The sequence below is a fragment of the Neopsephotus bourkii genome, unplaced genomic scaffold, assembly GCF_033783945.1.
Source record: "Neopsephotus bourkii isolate Nb327-2 ecotype Australia unplaced genomic scaffold, CSIRO-AGI_Nbou_v1 NB_1542, whole genome shotgun sequence".
NCBI lineage: Eukaryota > Metazoa > Chordata > Aves > Psittaciformes > Psittacidae > Neopsephotus > Neopsephotus bourkii.
The window spans coordinates 3322974-3341180 of record NW_026902018.1 but is presented as its reverse complement, the minus strand read 5'-3'; the positions used below and the strand labels follow the sequence as shown (position 1 = coordinate 3341180).

At 55.3% G+C, this 18207-nt stretch overlaps 1 protein-coding gene across 1 annotated transcript in view; it reads right to left on the bottom strand.

The window, feature by feature from the left end:
• Window positions 1–17597, bottom strand: part of SRRM4 (serine/arginine repetitive matrix 4) — a 38465-nt gene extending 20868 nt beyond the window's left edge. The window contains exons 1-2 of the mRNA XM_061370565.1: window positions 17456–17597; window positions 1114–1257 (exon numbers count right to left, since the gene is read on the bottom strand). Of these exons, the coding sequence (XP_061226549.1) occupies window positions 1114–1257; window positions 17456–17586 (275 nt within the window). The 5' untranslated portion in view covers window positions 17587–17597. The remainder of the gene's footprint in view (window positions 1–1113; window positions 1258–17455) is intronic.
• Between the last annotated feature and the right edge of the window lie 610 nt (window positions 17598–18207).

The following is an 18207-nucleotide window of genomic DNA, read 5'->3' as shown; positions in this document are numbered from 1 at the left end:
AATGGTGAATGGCTGCGTGCCGAGCGCTGCTGGGGCAGTAAATCCAAGGTGGAACCACACCGTGACCCCAAGGAGCACCCAAATGCTCCTTCTTGCTCTCTTTCTCCTCTCAAGGGTTTCATGGACCAGCAGAAGCACTGTTAGGGGACACAGCACACCTTGGGCTCAGTGGGTCTTTTGTCTGCATTAAGGTAGAAGAAATGTGTTTTCCAAGGCAGCTCATTGCTAAGCTCAGCCATCTCCCCAAAGACATCTTAATGGTGTGTGTGCTAGACCAGGGACCTGAACACTCATCTCAGCCGCTCAACCCCAGCTCCCACATGCTTTCCCCTAGGACGGATATGGACTCCACACACAAGTCTCAATACATCTCAGCTCCTGTCTAGCCCAGGGCCACAGCCATGGGAGGGCTGAGAGGACCTTCTGACCATGGAGCTGCAGGCAGTTTCTGTAGAGCTCTTCTCCCTCTCCTGAGATGAAGCCTTTTGTCTTTGATGTGGAAGCTTTCTCCTTGCACTGATACTACTTTAATTGTTTCTCCGCGATTGTAATCAAAGTCTAATTAAAAATACGCTTTTGATTATTGTTCCAGTTAGCCTGAAATCTGAAGATATGAAATGTGCTTTCTTGCTCTTTCTTTCCAGCATCTTAAACCAAATGGAGAGGTTTTAATCCCGGAGAGTTTAGCAGGCAGGGCTCAGGGACCCCAGCTGCTTCATTTACAACATTCAATTCATTTTTCCCTTCCCAAGTTGTCAGGGGCTAATGACAAACTGATAATGAAGCTGTGTCCTAATGAAGCCAGTGCTGCTGGTCTGATGTGGGCATGCAGAGAGGGTAATTGCTGAGGGTGATGCCCAGCCAGCGGTACCCTGTTAACCTGGTAGCACACAGAGATGCTGGCAGGTCACAGCAAGGAGGCTGTAAGAGCTCGGCGTGGAGTGTACATAAGCTACAGGTTTCTCCTTGCAGACACACACAGGGGTTTCACACAATTGCATACCTCTGCTAGACACACACACAGCCATTGAAGCCATCCCAAGCTCTCACAGGCCCCCATAGGGGCTGGGGAAACAGTCCCAGATGCCTCCTCTGCCACCCCCTGGATCATACCTGCGTGACCTGTGGTGTGCATGGTCTCGCCTCTGCTTCCCCTTCCCACAGCCATTCGTGCTGGAGGCATCCTTGACTGCACGGCCGCTCTGCTTCTCAGGACGTCTGTCCTCTGCGGGGTACGACAGGCAGCTGAGCGTCCCACTGCGGAGCCAGAGCACACAAAGAGAGCAATAAAGGACTGTCCATTCAGCTGGGCTTGCTGGCTGAAGGTTTCCCATGTACTAGAGAATCCCCTTGCTGCTGTGAAGGAGAGCTGCAGATTGCTCTCACACCTCCTGAACCCATGGTGCTCAGCATGTTCCCTGCAGTGGGAAACACTCCTATGAAGCTCCAGAAAGCCCCCACTTCCAAGCCAGGCTGCATCCCATCATGGGCATGCTGTGCTCAGCTCTCAAGAAAAGATGCCATGACCATCCTGTACTGCAGGGACAGCATGAGGTCTATGTAACACACCAGCAAGGAGCAACAGTACCAAATCAGAGCAGCACCCCTGACATCTTCCTCTGCACTGTGGGTTTTAGCTCAGCAGCTCTGCAGAGGCAGCACTGGTTTTTCCTCTGGTAGGAAAAAAACCCCACTTTTGCACTTCAAATGCCATTCTCCACACCTGCCATTGCATTGGAAATACCTTGCCACACTGTCCTCATCCTGTCCCTGTTACCAGCACTCAGGGGGAAGAAACTTTGGGCAGCCAAAGAAAAGGCTTTCTTCTCGCTCCTTTATATAGAGTGCTGGGCCAGTAAACACAGCTGGTCCTGCTGATAGCCTGAACTGGAGAACCTGGGGCAGCCCAGCAGAGTTGAGGGGAACCACTGGTCTAGGCAGGTGCCTGCAAGAGCCCTGGGAAGGCCATGGGAGTTGACAAGGAGCAGAGCCAGGACAGGCAAAGCCTGAGGTGAAAGGTCTCCAAGAAACACTGGGCCTTGAGTGAAGCAAGCTGAAACGGAGAAAAGAAGCCAAATGGAGGAAACAAACCCAAACGAGCCTGAGCTCAGACACTTGGGAGGAAATAAATGGGTTTCCAGTCCCTGCTGATGTTTGCCTCAAAGAACAGAAAGATAAGGAAAAGCCATAGACAATACCCAACAAGGGTGCCAGGGATGCCATGGTTCTGGTGTCAGCCAAAGTATTATTTGAATAGATAAAGCAAGTATTGGCACGTCCACAGTGGCTCAGGGATGCCAGGAGGATGCTCTGGCTGCAGAGACCATCACACATGGGCTGTGGAGATAGCAACAAGGGGTTAGAGCCAGGTGCATGCTACACATCATGGGGTTAAATGGGGCCAAACCAGTGGTTAGAGAGCAACAGTGATGCTCAGGTTAAGCATGGCCCAGTCTTGCATGCCCTAAGGAACATCCTGCTGCCTGCCCAGCCCTGAGCAACACGGAGCAACTGCAGAAGGGTCCCCCCTCTCTTGCCACCTGTGTTTTCTCTCTCAGCAAACCCCCACTTTCTCTAATAGGTGACTCCTTGCAGCCTGTTTTGCAGTGCCTGAGTGTTTAAGGATGTGCATCAGCCAAATACAAGTGACAGGGGTACAAGTGAGGGCAAGCTGGGTGAAATATTTCTGGCCCAGGACATGCAGGAGTTGATGGTCCCTCTGGTTTTAAAAATCTATTACTCTGCTTAATAGACTCCCAACATCTGTGTTATTTTTAAGCATCCAGGAAGCTACATGGTTAATTGCTGTCTTTGTGTTAGCTAATTAGCTTGTGGCCTTTCCGAACCCCTTTTAAGTATAGTCTTCTGAGGCTCGATCATTAGGATCCATTAAAAATGTCCCCAAATTAATGACCTGTGCAAAGTTTGGGTTGAATCAGCTCCAGCAGCAGTGGGAAGGGTCCCCCTGGGCTAGTGGCACAGTGGGCACTGCTGCCTTGCAGGAGGGACCCAGGCACAGCAGACAATGTTCTTCTCACCCCAGCCTCAGCACCAACTAATGGGATTTTCAGGTCCTGAGGTTAAAATACACTGGCCTTGAGACAGCCAGGGACTCGGGTCCTGCAATGTGCTAGGTGAACCATTTCTCCTGGGCTTGCAAGTAGGTATTGATGGAAATAATTATTCTCCCAATTCTATCAAAGGCTGGATTCAGTTCTCGCTGGGAGTCACGAACATTCTAAACCGCCTGGCAATCCCCTTGCATTAAGCTCTATAGACATTGATTGAATATATATATGTATAGAAAAACGTTGTCTTTCATGAGTGGTGTAAGAGTGCAGAGTCCCATTGCCCGATGCCACCCCTGCCTCCCTCCCCTGGGGGGCCACCATGTCACCCCCAGTTTGTAGTGGCACCACTGAGGCCAGTTAACCATGCTGTGCCCCCCACACTCAGCAACAGCTCCCTTTGGGACTGGACATCCCTGTTGGCTGGGGAAAGGCAGAAAGTCACTGACAGGCTTTTGCACCAGTGGATGTATGGGAGCACGAGGTGGCAGTGCACATGGATGGCAGGATAAAGGCCACTTCTCTGCAGTGGGCAAGGAACATGCAAGACCAGGGAAGTCCCTCAGAGTGTTTGCAAGAGCTGGGAGATGTGCCAGGCTCAGCATGGAGTGATTCTAGCAGCCTTCCCAGAGGACAGGGCAAAGGCACAGGGTATCTGCTGCCTCAGGGAGCACAGTCATAAACCATCCCCAGTCCTCCATCCGGGGCTGCCACGCTCGATGCCATGGCCAAGTGCCATCACATCAGGACATGAAATGTGGCACTTGGTGATACGCGCTTCACCGGGAGCTGAGCCCAGCGACACCCGTCCCCTGCAGCCCCACGGTGACAGGCAGTCACTGCGGGTTTGGTGTGCACTTGACAACCCTGCCTGCTGGCACCTCAGTGCTGCTGGAGCCAGGCTCCTGTGTCCCAGCTGAGCTCCTCCGTCCCAGCCCCAAGCAGCCCCCTGCCATAAACCTTCCATCAATCATCCTTTTCCCTGCAGAAACCCATCCCAAGAGGAGAGAAAAGGAAGCAAATTTCCTTCCTAGTGACCTAGTGCTGGACGCTGCCACCAGCCCATCTCCCACCAGCAGCAGCATCGTCCCTTGCCTCTATAGGATAGGCTCCAGCAGTCCCAGCCCTCTGTGGCCTTGCTGCGGCCCCTCTGCCCTTTCCTGCTGCTTTGCAAGCAGCACTGTAAGCACTCTGGGGCTGGATCATGCTAACCAAGCCATTTGGGGTATTTTAAACCGTTTCTTTTACTTTGCACACACAGCTGGGTTGGGTGCTGCATGCACCCAGCCGCACACACAAGCACTTCGGAGGCCCCAGGCACTGACTGCACTTGGCAGACCTGCACCAACAGCATTTCCAAACTCAGGATAGAGTATCTGGGAAAGCCAATATGGAAACTTGCTCTTTTCAGCCCTCTGAGGCTCCACGTTCCCATCATCTCTACAGCCCCCTGTGAAAATGTAGGAATGGCTCCAGCCAACCCAAGCCCTGAAAAGGAAAAAGGTTAAAACATCTCTGATGAGCCTATTAGTTGTGAATGTTCCACTAGCATTAAACCAGTGATGGATTCCTCGCCTGGGGTCTGGGGACATCAGCCAGATGTCCAAAAAGGACACAGGCTTCCGTGGCACCCACAGCTGCTCCCACCAGGGATGCTCTTGATTACCACACAAAACACGCATGGACACATGATTCAATGTCTCATCTTTCCTCTCTTCTTTCCTCACCTGGAGGGTTTGGCTGTGCAGCAGGGGCAGGGGCTGGCTTGGGCTCCCTGTTCTCCTGCATCCCTGTGGCTCTCTGCCACAGCCACTTCCGATGTGCTTCTGCTCTGGGCTTTTAGGGTGGCCTGAGCTGCTCACAGCACTTCTAAAGGCCACCACTTTGGGCTAAGAAGCCTTTTGGTGCTGTCAAAACAACCCTTTTATTTTCTGTTTTGCTCATCTGATTGTAACAGAAAACGGTCGAACCATTGCTTTGTCCCTGGAGAGGGAAGGGGCAGAAAGGAAGGTTGTAAAGACACTGCCAAGCAAAAACTCCAGCAGATGTGTTTATGTAAAGCTCTTTGCAATAGGCACTAAAAATACCCCTTCAAAATTAGGAGATGGGGAAAATTGCAAGTGCTTCCCACAAACACACACACAAAACACCCCGTGGCAGCAGGTCCTTTCCCCACCTCATTCTGCCCGTTATTATTAGTGCAGCAGGAGCCCTGCAGTTTGTTATTGAACATTATAATAGCAAATCACTGCGATATTTTCCCTGATTACACTGACTCCAAGCCAGTTCAATTTTAATCTTCTCCCCGCTATTTTTTCCCTGTGCATCAGCAGAGGCACCAGCTGCAGAGGAGCGCGTGCTTTTCTTGAGGCCGTTGAAACACACGAGTGAAACACAGTTCTGGAACAGACAGTTTGCATCCAAGGTTTGCCAGCCGGGGCTCGCCTCCCCCTCCTGCTCCCAGGAACTGTGTGTCCTGCTGCAAGGCTCTATGCAGCAGTGGCTCCTTTTGCTGCTTGGACTCCAAGAAAGGTTTAACAACCGCTCTTATCACATCCCAGGCCAAAAAAGCAGCTTGGCTCTTTATTTTCCAGCAGTTGATTTGCTATGCATGGTTGAATCAGAACAGAGGAGCTTCCCTGCTGGAAGAAGCCCCGGGAGCAAAGCAGGATCAGTGCCAGATGCTCAGGGGGATGCTGTGTGGTCGCAGCCCATGGGGAGGGCTCTGTCCCAGGCACCAGCTGCTGTCGGTGGGATGGATGGCCCTGGAGGAGCATAAAACTCCATAGGGGAAAGCAGTGCTCCCATAGACACCCTTTCTTAGGTTGTCATGAGGGTGAGGACAGCCTCTCCGTGCTCCCCATGGCTGGGTCTCCTCCTCCCCCTGTCACAGGAGCCCCGGTCCCCTTCCTTCCTGAGCACCCGGTCACCTAGCAGGGCTCAGCATCACCTTTCCCCAGTGCCAGCAATCCAGGATGGCTCCACTGAGGGCCTGCCAGCAGCAACAGGGATAAACCCAAGGAATAGAGCATGTGGTCGTATCATGTCTAAAGGAAACCTGGACTGCTGCCCCATCTTGAGCCGTTTCTACAGCATCTTGTGCCTCCCACGCTGCCTGCGCGGATGTCCCTGCAGTGTTCCATGCCCATCAGCACCTCACTCTGCCAGGCCAGACTTGATCTCAAGGGGGACAAAGCTGTGCCTCTCCTAGCCTCAAATCCTCCTTAGACAAATACCCTGCAGGTTCCCATGCCTGGAAAGGAGCCAGTTTTCTCCTCAATCAGGGAATAGGAAAGGAGAAGCCTTGGCTGTTCCCAGTGCCCGTAAATGAAGCTGAAAGTACTGACATTATCATGCTGAGCCATAGCAGAGCACTCCTGCACATCCCTGATCCATGTTTTGGAGGACTCTAGGCTCCTGAGTGACCCTGGCATGGCAGGGACTGGGGCCAAGAGCTTACACCAAATAAACCCTACATAGCCCCACTGCCACTCTGCTCCTGGCTGGCCACAAATTGCACTCCCAGGCCCTTGTCCCACAAAAGAAGCCCTTTGCCACTGTCTGCAATGTGGTCAGGCTGAAGGGCATCTTCATGCCCAACAGGCTTCACAGTGCCAGCTTCCTCTGGGCCTCAGAAGCATCCCCTGGACCACTGCAGCACGCTGGGTTCAAGCCAAGCCTTGCTGCTTGGATGGAGCCGTGCTTGCACACAAGATTCCAGTCCCTCACACAGGTTAATCTGGGATCTTTGGAGATCATCATCCTCCAGGAGGGCTCACTCTCTAATGAGGAAGCCACCCTGTGTGCTGCCAAGCAAAGGCAAGGCCAGGCCATGAGATGCCACATCTGCAGTGCTCGGTCATTCCATGTGCTCCCTGCGAAGCACCGGTTCCCTCCTTTGTCTAAAAACCCAGCTCATTTGGAGTGGTGAACAGCAGCAAAACAGTGTCTTTGCCAATAATATAGCTAGTGAAATTTTAATCAGATAGGGGATTGTAAGCACACAGTTACCAGCAGCTCCTGGGAGCGTGGAGAGATCACTCTAAAAATGAATTAGTAATAAGGCACCTTGGAAGCAGCGAGAAGGCAACTGGAGAAGATGCTCTTGGAGCAGCAGTGCTCCCTATGCTGCTCACATAAAGCTTGTTCCTCCTCTCCCTGAATTCAGTTGTTGAATGAGGGACATACCTCCTGAACATCCATCCCACCACAGTGCCCAGGGCCGCATTGCCAGGGCCCCGTTGGGCCGGGAGGGCTCAGTGATGCTGCAAGGAGCAGACGTCCCCATGCAGGGATGTGTAGGCAGCAATTAGCTCCTGCAGAAAGGAATTAAGCAACAGATTTCTCCTGCTGCAGAGATGGGGATACAACATTCCCAGGAAGGGAGGTGGAAAGTGGGCTTGCACCCCCATGCTACATTCTCCTGGTGGCTTTTTATGGCCAGAAGGGCCCTTTGCCTCCCTGTGTCACATCTGCTATTTCACCTGAGCTGGGAAATACCGGTATTGCAGCTTCATGGGTGGGAGGGTTTGATTTGACTCCAGTTGTCCTTCCCTGTAACACCCTTCCTCCCATGGGAAACAGCAGGGTGCTTTTCCCAGCTGCCAGAAAGGACCAGTGAGGGGGGTTAAGTTAAGGAGAGTTTCTGAGAGGGAAGACAAAGCCTTTCCTCCTCCTGCAGTGCTCCCAGGAGGGAGAGGTCGGTGTGGCCGTGCCATCCCTGCCACACAGCAGGCACCAGGGTGCTCAATGATGCAGCACCCTGGGCTGATTTGGGGTCAGAGCCAGAAAGAAACCTCTCTTTCTGCTCCCAGGTCTTGTCCCCAGCCATTCCCACCACCCTACAACCTGGGCATTGCTGGAAATCACCCCAAAAAGGAAAGAGGAGGATACGAATATGTATATTTGCTTGCTGCTCCCAAGAGGAAAGGTTTGGATGAGGCAATGGGTCCCCGGACCCATGGCAGACCCTGCTAGGAGGGGATGGAGAGAATCATTTCACTTTTTGACACATCCCTCTTTAACTGGGAGTAATAATAATGTTATTGCTTGCTGGGATTTGTGAGGTTGAACTAATATTTGTAAACGACTTTGCTCTCCCCAGCTGAAAGGCAGCCTGGTATGGCAAAGCCCCAGCGATATTCACATTTGGATAATCCAGAATTATTCATCAACAAAGTCAAGATTATGCAAACATATTCATTACTTCTTAGAATACCTCCAGGAAAATAGAGGAATTAGTTTTGCTAACAATCACATCTTATGTAAGTGTGTCTCTAAGCACACCGTGACCCGCAGGCTATAGCTGCTGGGGCACATTCACCCCAGGATCTCAGAGCTCTGGGGATCAAGGGCCTCTACAATGTGGCCACCTCAATTTTGGGCTATCCCAGTGCCTTATGGCAAGGGGCAGCACCTTGCACAGACCCTTGTGCCCCCCCAACCCTGGGGTCCCACTGGCTGCTCTTCAGGGAGAGCAGACACCCACTCATTCGCACCCACCACAGGCAGCCCACACATGAAAACCATCCCCTTATTCCAGCCAAAACACGCCTTTCTTACCCAAATGAAGGTTTATGCCATACATGCAGGGCCAGGAGGCTGCGGAGGTGGGATCTGGATGCAGCCCCCTTCACCTTGCATGAGCCCTCGCCCCAATGCAAGCTTGTGCCCAGCTTGGCTTCCCGCAGTGCAGTGCAGTGCAACTCTGTCCAGGGTGTGCTGGGGAATAGGAGATAAAGGTGCCCTGAAAATAGCACATGGTTTAATTAACGCCTCATGCCTTCACTCCATAGGTTGTGTGGATTGTTAATTATTTTTATAAAGAAAATAATTAGTCCCAATCAAGGCAGAAGCTCTCCAGAATTACAGCTCATTAACCGCTCTCACATTTTTCTGTTCTGTAAAGTCATGTGGTGCTGATGAAGATTATAGACCCTTGGAATCAGCATTAAATACAAATTCAGACAGTGTTACCATCCTATTACCATCAACTGCATCGACTTGGCTTCAGTAATTGCAGCTGGAGATGAAGGGCAGGAATTTCTGCTCTGTGCAATCTCTGAAAGCAAGCACTCTGCCCATTAGTTTGTGGGAAACAACCTGACACCAAGCCCCGACTCTGCTAAGTACATCCCTGAGGAGATGGCAGCCACCAAGGAGAAAGGGGAAAGCAAGGTGGCTTTAGCGAGGATGGGAAGATGAGGGTTGCTCAGGTTCCGTTCAGCTCTGGTTACAGAGTAGGGTGAACCATGCAGGTTAAGAGGATGCTAACGACGTGGCAAATCTGTCCTATGGGGTAGCAAAACAAACAGTCCAAGGGATGGAAAGAGCTAGGAAACACAGAGGGGACAAGGAGGAACCTTTAAGCAGTGGGATTATCCTCATGGGACATGGGGAAAATGAGACACAGAGGGATGCTGTTGTTGGGGATGTAGGAGCATCCCCAGGCACCTCTCTCTGGACTGTCCTGTGCCAGTGCTGGGGCCAGCTCTATCGAACGCTGCAGAGGCTTCGCTCAAAGCCTAATTGAAAGAAATTACAGCATGTTAAAGGGAGTTTGGGTCAAATCAATACCAGTGCAGTGGGGAGGGTGAGCAGGGGGAGCAGGGCACTGTCCAGGGATGGAACATGGGCTTCCCTGCCTGCCTTTCCAACATGGCAAAGCAAGGGTAGACCTGCTGTCCTCTGCTCTGTGCGGGACAAACCCAGCGGCACTGCAGTGGGAGGGTTGGCAGCAGCAGCCTGCAGCAGGGAGAGGCAGGGAAGCCATGAGTCCTCGGGATCCTACTCTTCGGTTTCCATTAATCAGGGATGAATGTGCCTTCGGTGGCATTTGAAGCCGGCAGCCAGCTCTCTGGCCCACAGCATCCACCACAAAATTAACCCAGCCATCCCCACAGCAGCAGCTCCCTCACTGGGCTCCTGCCCTTGAGCATGCACTTGGAGGATGGGGATGGAGGAATTGGGGATACAGGAGAAATACTTCTGGGGAAACCCTGAAGGCAATGGCACAGTGAAGGGCATCCTTTGCACTGGTTCCTGACCTGGGTGTGGGACATGCTTGGAACAGCACAAGGCCCAGTCCAAAACTGCACCAACACCTCCAGCCATCAAACAGAATGGGCCACTGCGTCCCTGTGTCCGGGAATGCCACAGGATGCTGGGGGAGACACAGCCAACATGTCCTGTGTCCTGCAGAGCTCAGCCCCACATGGGGACACCGCATGGCAGCCAGGGTCTGGGACACAGGGCCAGAGGAGGTCACCAGGAGATCATGTCCATCCTCAATTAGGAGTCATGGGGCCAACAGCCTGTGTCCTCCACTGTTCCCCAGCAGGTCAGGCTGCAAAACACCCTCATGTCAGTGAGTAACCAGCATCTGCCTTTGTTCCTCCTCCATCAGTGGTGCCACCCAGGCCCTAGCACCCGTTATCTGCTCCAGCGTCCTTCATCAACTGGCCAATGCGTGGCTGGCTGATGGGCAGACAAAGGCAGGCACAGGGCGGGCGGCTGCGGCAGGCAGATAACCACAGAGCCAGCCCCACACAGCAGGGAAGGGCAGACACAACATGGACACAGGGCTGCTTTGTTGTTTGCTTTTTATCTGTGTGTTCCTGATCTTGGAGGTTTTTGGGGAATAAAACCCCCATCCCTTGAAGCAGCACTGCTGAACCCACTTGTCTTGCCTTTCCCCATCGTAGCAAACCTGGCTGTGCTCTGAAGCAGAGGGGATTTGAAGAGGGCAAATGCTTTATTAGGTGATAGGTTCCCAGAGTTAAACCTTAGGGGTAAATCAGCCTAAACTGCCTCTGGCACTCAGTGTGCCATGGCCGTGCTCTCTGTGCCCAGAGAAGGGCTGCTCCACAGGACGAGAACAACTTTTGATCTCTGTAGATGCTCTTACACACCGGTGTTCTATATGCACAGCTTCGGTGGCTCCAGCTGACCCACAGATTAATTCAGCAGGTGGCCTTTAACTGTGAAATCCCTCTTAATGCAAAAATATTTCCCTTGCTGGGCAAGAGCTCATTCTTCATCCTGACAGCAACGCAGCTAAAAGCACAGCCTGCTACCCCGCTCCCTCCCAGTCACACCCCAACACATGGGCTCCCAAGCACACACGGGCCCAGAGATAAATCCAGTACAAGCAAGCCCATTGCCAAAGTGCTGCGGGGAGGATGCGCTGCTGGAATTTGGGGGTAGTGAAAGAGAAGAAACCATCTCTCAACCTGGCCCATGGGTCTCAGGGTGTTTTCAGCCACCTGCATGGGAGATGGTGCCCCCACTGCCACCAAAGCCCCTGCCAAAGCCCACCAGCTCTTCCTTCTGTCATTGATGACAGGACATTGAAGAAACCCAAGGTGTTAAACAGGGTCATCAGTGAAGCGAGCCCCAGCCTTGCTGCCTCCAGACCCACCTCAGCCAGAGTGAAACACCAAGAGTGTTTCTACAGCCTCCTGTTGTTGCTGAAGCCCTTCCTGCAGTCCCTGCTGCACTGGCAGGGAAAGCGCTCCCTCCACGTGCGGCAAAACTGGCTATTTTTAAATCCCCAGTGTTTTTTAAGTTCCCAGCTTTTGGCTCGAGTGGCTCATGGAGAAGCCACTTCCGCAGTACCCAACATCCCACAAGGGTAGCATGGCCCAATGGCAGCATCAAGATGTAGGCACTGAGCCTGGTCACGCTGCTGGAGGTGCTGGTCCAGCCCACTCATCCCTCCAGCATGTGCCAAATCCAAAGTCCTGTTATGGATGCCAGATTTCAGGCATCCCAGCCTCAGCACCTTCGCAGTCAGCAAGCAGGGCTGCGCAAGCAAACTGGGTTGGTGTTTCTCCCTTTGCTGGGAATGCCAAAGGGCTTTATCCGGGTGTCAAATCCAGCCCTGTTCTCCAGCCAGCAGCACCACCAGGGATTAGGGACAGAGGAGGGCCTGGGAAAAGAGCCCTGGCATCACCCACAACCAAAACGTGGGTGGGATTTACTGGCCTGGGTCAGGCTTTGCGGTGATGGAGAGGTTTTGGTGGGTGTAGGGAGAAAAGGAGGAAAATAAATAGAAAAGGAGAAAAGGAAAGGGTGCTCATGCGTGAAATGGTTTCATTACAGTGGCGCGGGGTTTACGTTTGATAAGTTCATCTTACACAAAAACATCCATAGAGGAAGGTGCAGCCGCCAGACACGGAGATGTGGGAAGGGGCAGGAGTAGGGCTGAGCAGAGAAGGGCTCAGATCCAGCCATGGACCTCTGGAAGGAGAAATCTCCCAAGGCCAAGGACCCCAGGGGAGAGTTGGGGCCTGCAGAGCCCCTCTGTGGGGACAAGACACAGCAGGATGGGCTGTCCCAGATGGAAGGAGACCAGAATGCCCACAGGACCTGCCAGTGGGCAGCAGCTCTTCATCAAGGAAGGAAGCAAATCGAACCTGTTTGATCCCTCATCTGAAGAGGAGGAGGAGGAGGACAGGAGATCAGACAGCCCTCAGCTCTTCATTCACTCCTGGGAGCTTTTAGGTGAAGGTGACAAAGCCCCAGGTGACCAAAGCAGGGGTACAGAGGGGAGAGGAAGCACTGCTTAGAGCCCCATCCTTGAGTTTGGGGTTCCTACAGGGGCTTCCAAAGGCCCTTTCCCTAATTCGTTAGGTGCTTGTACACCCTCTCACACTGGAGCACAGCATGCCTGCCTACAGCACCCATGGGTGCTGCGCCCTCACTGCATCCCACCCTGCCCTGGCAGGAACCTCTGTCCTCACCTCCCAGACACACTGGGGCACACTCTGGGGACAGGAGTGTTCTCCAACCCACCGGGGAGGCCAGCAGGGTCCCCAGCACCAGCCCCGTGGGCAGGCAGATGGAGGAGGATGCAGCAGGGAGGGGATCCCGCAGGCATCCCCAGCTCTTCCCCTTGCTCAGCCCAGCCTCCCAGCAGCTCCCGAGCTGTCTAATTAGCTCTCCCCGCCATCCAGCTGGAGGGCAGGGGCAGACAAAAGCCTCCCTATTGACAGCCCCTCCAAGGAAGGGCCTTTTCTTCTCTCCCTGCTTTTCTATTCAAGCCCCTCTCCCCCCGCCTGGGCCGGGGCCATGGGCTCATTAGCGCTGGGGCTGGTTGGGAGCAGATGGCAGCCGGGCTGGCGCGCCGGCCCTGCCTCTGCCCGCACAGCAGATGCCCGGCCAAGGAGGGGGGATTAACGGGAGTGGGGAGCCACCAGCACGGCAGAGCCAGAGAGTGCTTCCCCCCCACCACCAGCACCAAACCCCAATGCCCAAGGGCTGACGAGCAGGGACTGGGACCACCAAAACGTGGCCGGGAAGCCGGAGGTTGGGTCCCCAGTTCAACACACGGCCAGAAGTCACTGCTGAAGGCACTGGGCTGCTCCAGCTGCCTTCTGCCCTCTCTGGGGTGCTGGGACCCCCGGCACCACCACCCTTGTCCCAGCAGGTTGGTGGCAGCAGCACCCCTGTCTCCGAGATCACCCGCAATGGCAAACCAGGCACGAAACCCACGTTTAATCCCACTTGAGCAGCCCCCCTTTCCCCTCTGTGCACGGTGCGATCCTGGGGATTAAGGGTTAAAGCACAAATCCCCTGCCCTGCCCCGGGATGACCCACTTAGACCATCTGGCAGGGAGGGATGCAGAAGCCTCCTTTCCCCCAGCGCTGCTGGTGCTCACCCAGTATCACCAGCTGCCCAGGAGCTGATACCAGCGCCCACAGCCCCCAGACGCAGCCAGCACGTAGATGTGGATTTGGGCTGAGGTTTGGGTGCTGGGACAGGGCAGCCTGTGGCTGGTGGGGTGGGAGCAGCGAACCCGAACACCCCCAAAAGCATCCCACAATGCCCTGGCCTGCTACCAGCTCTGGGGGGGACCCTGGGGCAGCTCCCAGTCTGGCTGGGTGCTGATGGAATATGCAGCAGCACTGGGAGAAGCCAGACCATGGAGTGCAAAGGGGCTGCCAGCCACCACGCTGGGGCTGAGGTCACAGCCAGGGAAGAGATGCAGGCAGGAGCCCCAACAAGAAAGAGAAGAGGGGATCCAGGCTGTGGGGCTGAGGCTACAGTGTGATGGTGACAGCCTCCCCCAAAGGCTGGGTTGAGACTGGGTGAACCTTTATTGCATGAGGTTTAAAGACTGTTTTCAGTTCACAAGAGCCAAAGCCGCCTGCAGCATCCTTGTGGACCAGCGAGGGGAGCGGTGGCAGCCGGCTCCTGCTCCTGTCCCTGTCCCCAGCGCTCCCCAGCCCACTGGGCACACAAACGCCTCCAATCCCACCCTGGGACTTTGCCTGTGCAGAAGCTGTACCACAAAGTCCCGCCAGGCCCTATGGAGAGGAAAGGTTAATTGGAAAAACCCCTTTCCCCATCACCTCGGCTTTTCCTTTCTCACTGCAAACTGGTCAATAATCCATTTACTTTGGCAGAGCCCTGCTCTGGGCACAAAGCTGTGTTTGGGGCTGAGTAAATACCCCATCCCCCTTTCCCCTCCAGCCCCTGCAGGACCGGGAGGGAAGGGATTAATGTATTCTTTTGTTCCAGGATGAACCTGGGTTTATCAGAGCTTTAACCCTCCAAACATCCCAGAGAGCTCGATGGCAGTTTGGATGGGAGAGGCTTTATCTCCAGGACCAGCAGGAAGGTGGTGGCGAGGGATGGAGCACGGGGCAGAGCCAGCTCAAGTTGTGGGGAATGACAGAGGGACACACAAAAAATCACTTTCTACCCCCAGGAACCCCACCACAGCCGCACAAGGATGCAGGATTGAGCCCTCAGCCGTGCCCTGCAGGGATGGATTTGGGCTATGTACACTGTGGGTGTTCCCAACAGGACCCCCATGGCACCCCACAAAGGCACAGGCTCAACCAGCCCAGCGATGGGGAAACGGGCAGCACTGTCCTAGAAACGCTGCCATCGCCTCCACTGCTGTGGGGCCAGATCCAGGGCACAGACCAGCGGAGTTTGCACAGGACCAGCTGTCAAGTGTGGGAGAAAACAGGGATCCAGATGGTCCTCTTAATCTTCCCTTTGGCTAATGGCTCTCCCCGTCTCCTGCCCGGTGCACTCTGCTTGCTGGCACCGCAGTCCTTTGCTCCTAAATTAGATGGGAGCATCGGCAGGGAAGAGAGGCCAAAGCACGGCAAAACCTTCAGGAAAACAAACCCAGAGTGGAGCCAGGCACGGAGGCAGCTCCAAGAGGAGCTGCTGCAAGCCTTGGGGCTGTTCTCTCTGTGGATGGGCAGCCGGAGCCTGCCTCTAGCTGTTGCTGGTGCCAGCTCAGGGTGCTGGGGACATCGCTGTGCACCCCGTTAGGGAGCTCTTTGGGGATGTGAGGTCTGGAATCTCCGCGGTGTGGTTGTGCCAAGAGAGCAGCCCCGGGCTCTCAGCAGAGCCCCGCACGGTGCAAGCCCTGAGGAGAGGAGCCAGGAAGTCTCTTTCTGCTCCCCAAAACAGCAAAGCCCCTCTGTGGCACAGGGGAAGCGCAGCAGAGAGCCCTGCCGGGGCTGACCCCTGCACAGGGCAGCGAGGGCAGCGGAGCAGATGGCAGCACCACGGGGAATATCCCCTCATCCCGACCGGCGGCACACACTGCAGGGAGACAAAAGGAGCTGGAAGGGGGAGCTGGCAGGGTAGTGACCGGCTGCACGGAGCACACCCCTGCTTGGGGACCCCCGTGGGCAGGATCTGCCTGTGCCAAGGTGCAAAGCACAGCAAAGCCAACCTGCCGGGTCCGTTTGGTTGTGTACAGAGAGCTCCTGACCCCGACACAGGCTCCGGTTGGAGCTGGCGTTGCCAGTGAACTAAAGAGAGCCCAGTGCCTTCCTCAACTTCGGAATGGAGCTGCCAGCGCACTCCATCTGCGGCAATCCCAGCCGCTGCTTAGAGCCGCGCATCATCATCCCTGCTACTCAGGCTCGCTGTATCTCCCCAATGTCCTCATCTGCTGCTGTATTACATCTGCAACAGTGAGGTATTTAAGCAGCACGGCTTGCTCGGGCACAGTCAAGCTGGAAAGAGTGTGTGTGCAAGCCAGCACCCAGCCTGCTGATAGCCCCTTTGGGAGCTGACTGAGCCCGAGGCAGGAGAGGAGGAAGGCTCAGTGGTTCCTCTCCCCCATGAAGGCTGAAGCCCTACAAACGCTGTCCCTGGAAACACGATTTGCTCATCCCCTTTAGAAGCTTTTCCCAGTTTCCTACCCTGATTAATGGCAATTGGAGAGATCGGACAAATTCATGCTTGGGGAGCTTGGTCACAGAGGCAGAAACGATCCTTGCATTGCTTGAGTGCTGGGACCCCCATCCCCATTGCTACTGCTGCCAGCACAGGAGGCATCAAAAGCAGCTCCCCACAAGCTCTCTGCTCGTTAGTGCAGGCTGAGCCTGACACCCAGCCCACTGCACACCGAGCCCCTCTCCTCTAGAAACCCATCACCTTCATGAAACTTTGGGGTGCTCCCCACACTGTGGGAGCAGCCAGCAGTGCGAATACAAAACAAGGAGGGAGAAGAACCAGGAAAAGCCTCTTTTCCTCATAAAAAATAGGCAAAGAGGGTATTTTTAACCAATATTGAGACAATCAGCAAAATAAAACTGATATAAATTAGAGAGCGCGTTGCTGTGAGGAAGCCACACGGATGCTTGCCCATGCGACAGCCTGCCTGAGCGGCTCAGTGCATACAAGCAGCCCATTCCCCTAGTTTCATGGGGTTTGGCCATTGCTCTGCCTCTGGCAAAGATGAGGAGCAAGAGGGATAAGGCAGGCAGGTACCAGACGTGCCAAATCGAGACTGCTTGGCTTTGGGAGCCAAGGGACCCCAGACCGGGAGCTGCTCCGGTCCACGGCTGTGAGCAGTCTCCTTGGGCAGAATCAGCCTTCCCCTGCACCAAGGCAGGGTCCAGCTGGAGGGGGGCTGCTCCCCTCCCTGGGCATCACCTTCCCAGTGGTCCCTAGTCAAGGAGTGATGCGGAAACAAGACAACCACCAAGCAGGACACACACCCCGGGGCTCTGCGTGGCCGGGATGGAGCTGGCCACACTTTCTACCTGATGACCCCCACCACTGCACCCCCTCCATAGCTTACCAGGCTCCCCTTGGGAAGCAACCAGCTCCAGGGCTCCAAGCACCTCTGAGTAAAGTTTCCCAAGCCTGCTCCCTTCGGGAGCACAGCACCTAACAGGGAGGGGATGGGGTTGCAGCCAGCCAACATCCCTCTGCCCTGGGCGGTGGGAGGGGACCCCCACATCCTCCACTACCCAACCGGCATGGGGCAGGGAGAAGATGCTCCAGACTCCCCTGATGGGGAGCTACTAACTGGGGGTGATGGGGGGCTCAGGCTGAGGCAGGTTGAGGGGGTATCCCTGACTCCGTCGTCATCCCGTTCCCCCCCACCCCTGACAGCCCTTACCTGGACAGCGGCTTGCGGGCAGTGATGCTGGCCACGATGATGCTCTCGGGTCGCGGCGTGGCCACGGCTTTGAAGGTTCCTCTCCAGAACTTCTCGAAGAGCTGCTTCTCGCCCTGCTGCACCCCGGCCATGCCCCCCCAGCACCACCACCACCACCACGGCCCGGCCCCGCCGCTCTCCGCGGTGCTGAGCGCTACATCCCGCGGCGCCGGCCCCCGCCCGTTATGTGCGGGCGAGGCGGGGAGAGGAGGGGAGAAGAGAGGAGAGGAGCGGGGCTGGGCCCGGCCGCGTCCGTCCCCTCCCGGCACCGCCTCCCGAGGGCAGCCGGGGCCGGGCGCGCTCCTTCCGCTGCGGGCGCCCCGCACGCCCGCTCCCAGCCTGGGGTCTCCGCTGAGCCCAGCGCCTCCCTTACTGCATCCCCATCATTGCCTTCCCCAGCACGGAGCTGCTGCCTGCGCGCTGCTGGATCACGGCACCCCCATGGCCGGACTCAGCCCCACACGTCCCGAGCCCGCACCAAGGGCTACCTTTGCTTTTCTCTAGTCTAAACTGTATACAAGGCACAGAGGGAGAGCGTAGAGCCACCAGCCCGGATGGGCGAGGGAGAAAGCAGCAGGAGGCCAGGGAGACCTCTCTGTGACTGGTCCATACCCCTCCCCATACAAGTCCCAAAGCCTCCCTTTATTTCCTACCCTCCTTATCCCTTCCCATTTAACAGGCACTGGTAGAGGGGCAGGGATGGGACAGACTCC